An 8,963-nucleotide genomic window follows, 5' to 3' on the forward strand; every position below is an offset into this window, starting at 1 on the left:
CTAAACCATGGTAAATTCATCAAGGTAATGTCTCCTCAGAGACAAGCATTTGGCCTTCTCCAGGAGACACTACCATACCACATGCTTCCTCCAACCAGAGGCAGCAACACAATTTCTCAGTTAACATTTTTAAAAGAATAATGCCATTTTAATCTGAGACACTTAAATGTAAATAAAAAACTTGGAAACATCTGATATTAAAATGATAGAAATTAAATTTTACTTCAAGTCAGTAAAGATACTTCATAATACTTTTGGCATTTAAGAAATTCTTCTATAAATAATAAAGTGACTGCATAGTTTCCTCATTGCCATTTTCATTTCTTTGTTTCTGAATGTATAAATGATTGAATTGAAAAAAGGAGTGAGAACTGCATCAAAAACAGCAAGGAATTTGTCTAGGTGTGATGTGGGGTGAGGCCAGATGTAAACAAAGATGCAAGGACCGAAGAACAAAATCACCACCATGACATGAGTTGACAAAGTGGAGAGGGCCTTAGATGAGCTACCTGAAGAGTGTTTCCAAACAGTGATGACGATAAAAATGTAGGAGACAATCAATATGAAGAATGATCCCAGGGATATGAATCCACTGTTGGCTGTGACCATGAACTCCAGCCTGTAGGTATCTGTGCAGGCAAGTTTGATAAATCGAGGAAAATCACAGTAAAAGCTGTCTATTATATTAGGACCACAGAACGGCAATTTTGCAACAAAAACCAGTTGAACAATAGAGTGAATCAAGCCAATTATCCATGCAGCAACCATGAGCAAAATACACTTTTTTCGACTCATAATAGTGAAATAGTGGAGAGGCTTACATATGGCAATATATCTGTCAAAGGCCATGGCTATAAGCAGCACCATCTCCACACCACCAATGATATGGATGAAGAAGATTTGAGTGATGCAGCCTCCAAAGGAGATGACTTTATGTTTTCTGAAAAGGTCATAAATCATCTTCGGAGAGATGACAGAAGAAACTCCCAGGTCAATGAAGGAGAGGTTGGCCAATAGAAAGTACATAGGGGAGTGTAAATGAGGGTTCATTGTAACAGTGAGCAAAATGAGGGAGTTTCCCAACATACTTGCCATATAAAAAACAGAAGAGAACACAAAGAGGAGAAGTTGGATCTCCCAGGAGTTGGTGAGTCCCAGGAACACAAACTTTGACACCACAGAGTGATTCATTCTGTCAGTTGATTTACCAGCTATAATGTTTCCGGATAAAGCAAAAGGAAACTAACATAAGAATATTAATAATTCTCCATATTATAATGATTAATTATTGAAGGATAGTCAAACTGTTAAGACTTTAGATCTTCTCATTTTCCTCTCAGGGCCATATTATCATTAAATAAGTATTTTACCTGTGGCCACCTAAAGCAGTTGAGTCACTTCCACATGCAATATCCCTTTTACCACAGCCCCCAGGACTACTCACCTACAAATAAGAGAATGAAACAAACATGGTAACATAGTAGATGTACATGGCAAAGATTGAGAGGGAAAGGGAAGGTGGTATAGTGTGCAACAAAGAGAAAAAGAAAGGAGGGGGAGATGGATTTGCCAGAACACACTGGTTCTATTTTTATTGTTCATAAAACAATTCTTCAGCCTTTCAAGTTGTGTCATTTCTTGACCTCACTTCATCTTAGGCGCATAGTATGTGTCCTGAATCATTTTATATTACTATCTACAATCATATTTGCAATTCACACAAAGCCCATGGAGTGGACGTGAGCATGAGAGAACCAGGCATGGGGCATAGGGCTGACTCTAGAGTATGATAGATCCAAGGAAAGGGTAGAATGGGTAACAGCACAGGGTATCCGCATGGGCACTTAGAAAAATAGGTGAAATACAAAGTAGTGTGGTTAGCAGCCAGAACATGGCCAAGATGTGCAAGGTGGGATTGGTGTGGGGGGCAGGTTTTGATAAGGGAAGTCAAGGAACTTAAGGAAGTCAATTTGATTTACTGCTCCAGACTGTTCTCAATTTCTGAGGCTCATGATATAGCTTGGTTATAGCTATTGGAATCCTACTTTTAGAATTTGCTGGGGATGAAGAATGCACACTCATGGCATAGTTGTCCTAGAATAACTAACCCTCTCCTGTCCCTCCCTCTCCCGTAGCCCCTTTTATAGTTCTTATCTCTTTGCTTCAAACCTCCTATGTCTGTGATCTGGTGCTATGGCCAACTCTTTCCTGACAATAATATGGGGTTATGTAGTATTGTCTGGCTTTCCTGGTGGCTCAGACAGTAAAGAATCTGCCTGCAATGCGGGAGACCTGGGTTCAACCCCTGGGTTGGGAAGATCCCCTGGAGAAGGATATAGCAACCCACTCCGGTATTCTTGCCTGAGAATCCCTATGGATAGAGGAGACTGGTGGACTACAGTCCCTGGAGTCGCAAAGAGTCAGAGTGAGCAACTAAGCACAGCACATAACCTCTCCAGGTCTTAACCATTTTTGCAGGGAATACACTGTTACCACATGGAACACATATTCTTCTTGACTGTGCATCTCTGTGTCAAGCCCTCCTGTTCCCATAATATGTACACATGCAGCTAAAATCTGGAGTAAGTGGAAAAGAGGGGAGACAGGAGCATAAATTGTAAAAGACTTATAAAATAAAGGTGCATGAATACACAAAAAGTCTCAGACCTGGAACAGAAGGGGCAATGGAAATCCAACAATATAAAAAATGGATCTCAATGTTTTGCTTTTAATGTGCGCATTTATATATACACACACCTCAGTATTCATAATTAGTGAAACTGGTCATAAAACTATTATCCCAAAGCATCAGTAATGATTTTTTAAGCCCAAAGTATTGGTGTTGGAGAAGACTCTTGAGAGTCCCTTGGACTGCAAGGAGGTCCAACCAGTCCATCCTAAAGGAGATCAGTCCTGGGTGTTCATTGGAAGGACTGATGCTGAAGCTGACTCCAATACTTTGGCCATCTCATGCAAAGAGTTGACTCATTGGAAAAGATCCTGATGCTGGGAGGGATTGGGGGCAGAAGGAGAAGGGGACAACAGAGGATGAGATGGCTGGATGGCATCATCGACTTGATGCACATGAGTCTGGGTGAACTCCGGGAGTTGGTGATGGACAGGGAGGCCTGGCATGATGCGATTCATGGGGTTGCAAAGAGTCGGATACAACTAAGCAACTGAACTGAACTTAACTGAACTGAATCGTTTACAATATCACTCAGTACCACAGTAATCCAAGTCTATGTGCCGACCAGTAATGCTGAAGAAGCTGAAGTTGAATGGTTCTATTAGGACCCACAAGATCTTCTAGAACTAAAACCAAAAAATATGTCCTTTTCATCATAGGTGACTGGAATGCAGAAGTAGGAAATAAAGAGACACTTGGAGTAACAGGCAAGTTTGGCCTTGGAGTACAAAACGAAGCAAGGCAAAGGCTAACAGAGTTTTGCCAAGAGATTGTACTGGTCATAGCAAACACCCTTTTCCAACAACACAAGAGATGACTCTACATGTGGACATCACCAGATGGTCAAATCGAAATCAAACTGAGTATATTCTTTGTAGGCAAAGATGGAAAAGTTCTATACAGTTAGCAAAAACAAGACTGGGAGCTGACTGTGGCTCAGATCATGAACTCCTTATTGAAAAATTCAGACTTAAGTTTAAGAAAGTAAGGAAAACCACTAAACCATTCAGGTATGAACTAAGTCAAATCCCTTACGATTATACATTGGAAATGGCAAGTAGATTCAAGGGATTAGATCTGATAGACAAAGTGCCTGAAGAACTATGGACGGAGGTTCATGACACTGTGCAGGAGGTGGTGATCAAAGCCATCCCCAAGAAGAAGAAATGTAAAAAGACAAAATGGTTGTCTGAGGAGGCCTTAAAAATAGCTGAGAATAGAAGAGAAGCTAAAGGCAAAGGAGAAAAGGAAAGAGGTATCCATAGGAATACAGAGTTTCAAGGAATAGCAAGGAAAGACAAGAACGCCTTCCTAAGTGAACAATGCAAAGATATAGAGGAAAACAACAGAATGGGAAAGCCCAGATATCCATTCAAGGAAATAAGAGATATCAAGTGAATATTTCATGCAAAGATGGACACAATAAAGGACAGAAATGGTATGGACCTCAGAGAAGCAGGGAAGATTAAGAAGAGGTGGCGAGAATGCACAGAAGAACTATACAAAAAAAAGATCTTAGTGACCTGGATAACCACGAGGGTGTGATCACTCACCTAGAGCCAGACATCTTGGAGTCCAAAGCCAAGTGGGCCTTAGGAAGAAGCATCACTACAGCCAAAGCTAGCGGAGGTGATGGAATTCCAGTTGAGGTATTTCAAACAAATGGTGATGCTGTGAAAGTGCTGTACTCAATAGGCCAGCAAATTTGGAAAACTCATCAGTGGCCACAGGACTGGAAAAGGTCAATTTTCATTCCAATCCCAAAGAAAGGTAATGCCAAAGAATGTTCAAACTACTGCATGATTGCACTCATCTCACACGCTAGGAAAGCAATGCTCACAATTTTCCAAGCTAAGGTTCAATAGTACATGAACTGTGAACTTCCAGATGTTCAAGCTGTATTGAGAAAAGGCAGAGGAACCAGAGATCAAATTGCCAACGTCCACTGGATCATGGAAAAAGCAAGAGAATTTCAGAAAAACATCTGCTTCATTGATTATGGCAAAGCCTTTGACTGTGTGGATCACAATAAACTGTGGAAAATTCTTAATAAGATGGGAATACCAGACCACCTTACCTGCTTCCTGAGAAACCTGTATGCAGGTCAAGAAGCAACAGTTAGAACCAGACATGGAACAACAGACTGGTTCCAAATTGGAAAAGGAGTACATCAAAGCTGTATATTGTCACCCTGCTTATTTAACTTATATGCAGAGTACATCATGTGAAATGCTGGGCTGGAAGAAGCACAAGCTGGAATCAAGAGTTCCAGGAGAAACATCAATAATCTCAGGTACGCAGATGACACCACCCTTATGGCAGAAAGTGAAGAGGAACTAAAGAGCTTCTTGATGAAAGTGAAAGAGGAGAGTGAGAAAGCTGTCTCAAAACTCAGCATTGAAAAAACGAAGATCATGGCATCTGGTCCCATCACTTCCTGGCAAATAGATGGGCAACAATTGAAATAGTGACAGATTTTATTTTCTTGGGCCCCCAAATCACTGGAGATGGTGACTGCAGCCATGAAATTAAAAGAAGCTTGCTCCTTGGAAGAAAAGGTACGACCAACCTAGACAGCATATTAAAAAACAGAGACATTATTGACAAAGGTCTGGAAAATCCAAAGATCTGGCAAAACCCTAGTTGAAGCTTGGTTTTTCCATTAGTCATGTATGGACATGAGAGTTGGACCGTAAAGAAAGCTGAGAACTGAAGAATTGATGCTTTTGAACTGTGGTGTTGGAGAAAACTCTTGAGAGTCCCTTCGACTGCAAGGAGATCCAACCAGTCAATTCTAAAGGAAATCAGCCCCAAGCTTGGGGCTGGTGCACTGGGATGATCCAGAGGGATGGTATGGAGAGGGATGTGGGAGGGGGGTTCAGGACGGGGAACATGTGTACACCCATGGTGGATGCATGTTGATGTATGGCAAAACCAATACAATATTGTAAAGTAAAAAAAAAAAAAAAAAAGACAAGTATCAAGAGACCATGAAACGAGAAGTGACCTTAGGATATGACAAAATAAATAAATAAATAAATAAATAAAGGAAATCAGTCCTGAATATTCATTGGAAGGACTGATGCTGAAGCTCCAATACTTTGGCCACCTGATGTGAAGAACTGACACTGGAAACGACCCTGATGCTGGGAAAGATTGACAGCAGAAGGAGAAGGGGACAACAGAGGTGAGATGGTTGGATGGCATCACCGACTCGATGGACATCGGTTTGAGCAAGCTCTGGGTGTTAGTGATGTTAGTGAAGGACAGGGAGGCCTGGAGTGCTGCAGTCTTTGGGTTCCAAAGAGTCAGACACGACTGAGCTACTGAACTGAACTGAATTGAATAGTTCCCTACATAAAAAATAAACCAGTATATGGCATCATAGTAGAAGCTTCTAGGTGTTTGTTGGTAGCCTGGAAGGACACAGAAGAGTCCATTGCAAAATTCAGAAAGAGCTTTACAAAAGAGAAAGAACTTGGGAGTTTTAAAGAATCAGTAGGAGTTTAATAAGCTGGGAGGAGAGGGGAATGTATTCTGAGAAAAGATAATAACATTCCTTATTTAGAGCAAATCCTTGGCTATTTATCTTAGTTTTTCAGTGGTTTTAATTTTTAATCTGTAGAGTCTCTCTCCCCAAATATATTGTAAGTTTGAGGAGGATAAAGATAATTTCTTCTGGCTCTTTTATTTTTTAAAATAACAAATGTAATAAGTAGCAAATATTTATTTGATTATTTAGTCAATAACACTTCTCTGAAGTAAGGCCATTTTTTCAGGTCTATAATGTTCCATATTTCCTATTTTCCTAGTCCAATATCTTTACTCATTAACTCCAGCAGGTATAAAGGAAGTTTCCAAAATTAAAACTGAGAATTAACACATTTCCCAACCACTCCCAAGAGAATGCCTGATATTCTTGCTAAAAATTTCCAACTGTCTAGTAGGGAAGCTTTATCTCAGGCTTACAGTGGTTCATGGCTAAACTTCTGAAGTTTCAGAAATCAGTAAGAAGCAAGTAAACAGAAAAGAGAGAGGCAGGAGATGGAGGGAAAGAGAGGGATTGAAAGAGAAGCAATAGTTCTAACAGCAGCCAGTACAGCAGGGAACATATACAGTGTCTATCTAGGTTTTATGATACAATTAGTAGTCATCCTCAATGCTATTCTTAAAGTCATAGAATAAAATAGAGATAAATTAAATCCATATTTTAAAGTTTCTGAAATAGTTAATGCTGGAATTTTAGAGCTAGAAAAGCATACATTATCTGTGTGGCACATATTTACTAAGTATTTTCACATATTTGAGGCTTTTGATTACCTTTTGGGTGGCTGTTTCCATAATAGAATTATTTTCATTTGTAGACAAGGGAATTCAAGTTCAGAGAAGTTAGAAGTTGTCCCAAAACATAGATTTACTGAGTTTAAAACCAAAAATAAAGTCATCTGATTTCAAGTCCATTACTCTTTGAGTATATTATGCAAATATGTCTGTTCAGGATCTAAAAGAGTTATTTTATTATGAATTTTAAACAAGAATTAAAAAATGTAAAATGTATACCTTACACAATGCTATATGTCAATTAAATCTCCATTAAGCTGGAGAAGAAGAATTCAGTTTAACTCAGAAGAATATTCCATCCTACATATGTAAACATTTAACACATACATACTTAACTCCCAAGATTTCACAACTACTAGTGGCAGAAATGAGAGTTAAATTCACACATTATTGCTATAACTTAAGGGGAATGGAGAAAGGTGGCTGCTGATTTGACTGGGAAAATAGCAAACTACACTAAGGTTTTGGTCCCAGTAAAAGATTCATCAAAGTCAGGGGGAAATCTATTAATAAAAAACCATAATAACTGACAGGCCAGAAAGATCTCAGCTAGAGACAAAAATGTGGAAATTATCTAAAATATGAAATCAAGAGAAAAAGGATTTGTTTGAAAGATAACATATAAAGAGATAAAAGAAAATTAATGGAAAAATATACATGGCCTCAAATGAACATATACTTTGTATCTGTCGTGATCTTTATTATAATACTATCACCACTATTTTTATATAGTATCTGCCTTTATTATTTATTTTATTTTTGTACTGTGTGGCATATATAGGATCTTAGTTCTTCAACTAGGGATCAAGAATCTAAGCCACAGGACCACCAGGGAAGTCCCAGTATCTGCCTTTAAAACACCCTGTTTCTGTGCCCAACAACAAAAATCAAGGGAGAAAGGAGTGTCAAAGAGCTAAGTAATGGTTGTCATGTTCCCATGTTACAAAGAGATCAAAAAGACTAAGCAAGCATGGATTTAGGGCTGAGATTTCTTTGGTGCCATAAAAGAGATCAGATGAAATCAAACAGGAAAGAGAGAATTTAGATTGTAGGGAGGTAACAAATGGTGACAAAGTAGAGAAAGCAAAATCAAAAATGATGACTAGTTTTGATAATATAGGACAAAAGGTTTTCTTGGAAATGTGGAAAATCAGGCAATATGCTATGTGCACAAAATTTGTAGAAGGCAGAAATCTATAAACAGTTAAAGATAAATAAATTTCCAAGCAGCTGTGACAATCTTGTTGAAGATGGGAATCATGAACTTGGACAAAAAATATTACAAAAATATTTTTGTAACACCATTCAGAAACACTCAGGAACTCAATACTTAGCATTTTTGAGTAGCACATTTGTTGAGCATAATACGCAGAATGGAGTATCAAAAAAGACAGAGATCTTTGGGAGCTAGAGGTCAGGTTGAAATTATCTGACCAAATTACATTCTGAACAATACAGCAAGTGATGCCAAAGATGACTCGATATACAGAGAAAACAGAATCAGAGAATTTAAAAGCAGGGGCAGCAATTGTAAGCTTATGGTAACTTCTCTTTCTCTCCTATCTTGATTCTCAAGTCTAAATTCTCATTAAAAATTAACCACACTATAGTCGTGTCTAACTCTGCGATTCCATGGACTGTAGCCTGCCAGGTTCCTCTGTCCATGGAATTCTCCAGGCAAGAATACTGGAGTGGGCAGCCATTTGGAGTATAACCTTTAAAAATTGTGAATCACTTTATTGTACACCTGTAACATATAATATTACTGTACATCAACTATACTTCAATTAAAAAATAAACTAATAAAAAAATTAACAACACTACAATGTGATGATTATAGTTAACATTCCTACATGATATCTAGGAAAGCTGTTAAGGGAATAGATTCTAAGAGTTCTCATCAAAAATATATTTTTTTCTCTTTTCCTTTTAT

The 8,963-nt window shown here is 38.5% G+C and overlaps 1 protein-coding gene across 1 annotated transcript; it reads right to left on the reverse strand.

Moving 5' to 3' along the window:
* Window positions 1-261: 261 nt before the first annotated feature.
* On the reverse strand, window positions 262-1,191 carry LOC147364851 (olfactory receptor 4F3/4F16/4F29-like). Its single transcript, XM_086318836.1, has one exon. It carries the CDS (start codon window positions 1,189-1,191, stop codon window positions 262-264), a length of 930 nt encoding a protein of 309 aa, XP_086174962.1.
* Window positions 1,192-8,963: the final 7,772 nt, after the last annotated feature.

The sequence above is a fragment of the Bos grunniens genome, chromosome 10, assembly GCF_055505025.1.
Source record: "Bos grunniens cultivar Pamir isolate PY7600 chromosome 10, Bosgru_T2T1.0, whole genome shotgun sequence".
Taxonomy (NCBI): domain Eukaryota; kingdom Metazoa; phylum Chordata; class Mammalia; order Artiodactyla; family Bovidae; genus Bos; species Bos grunniens.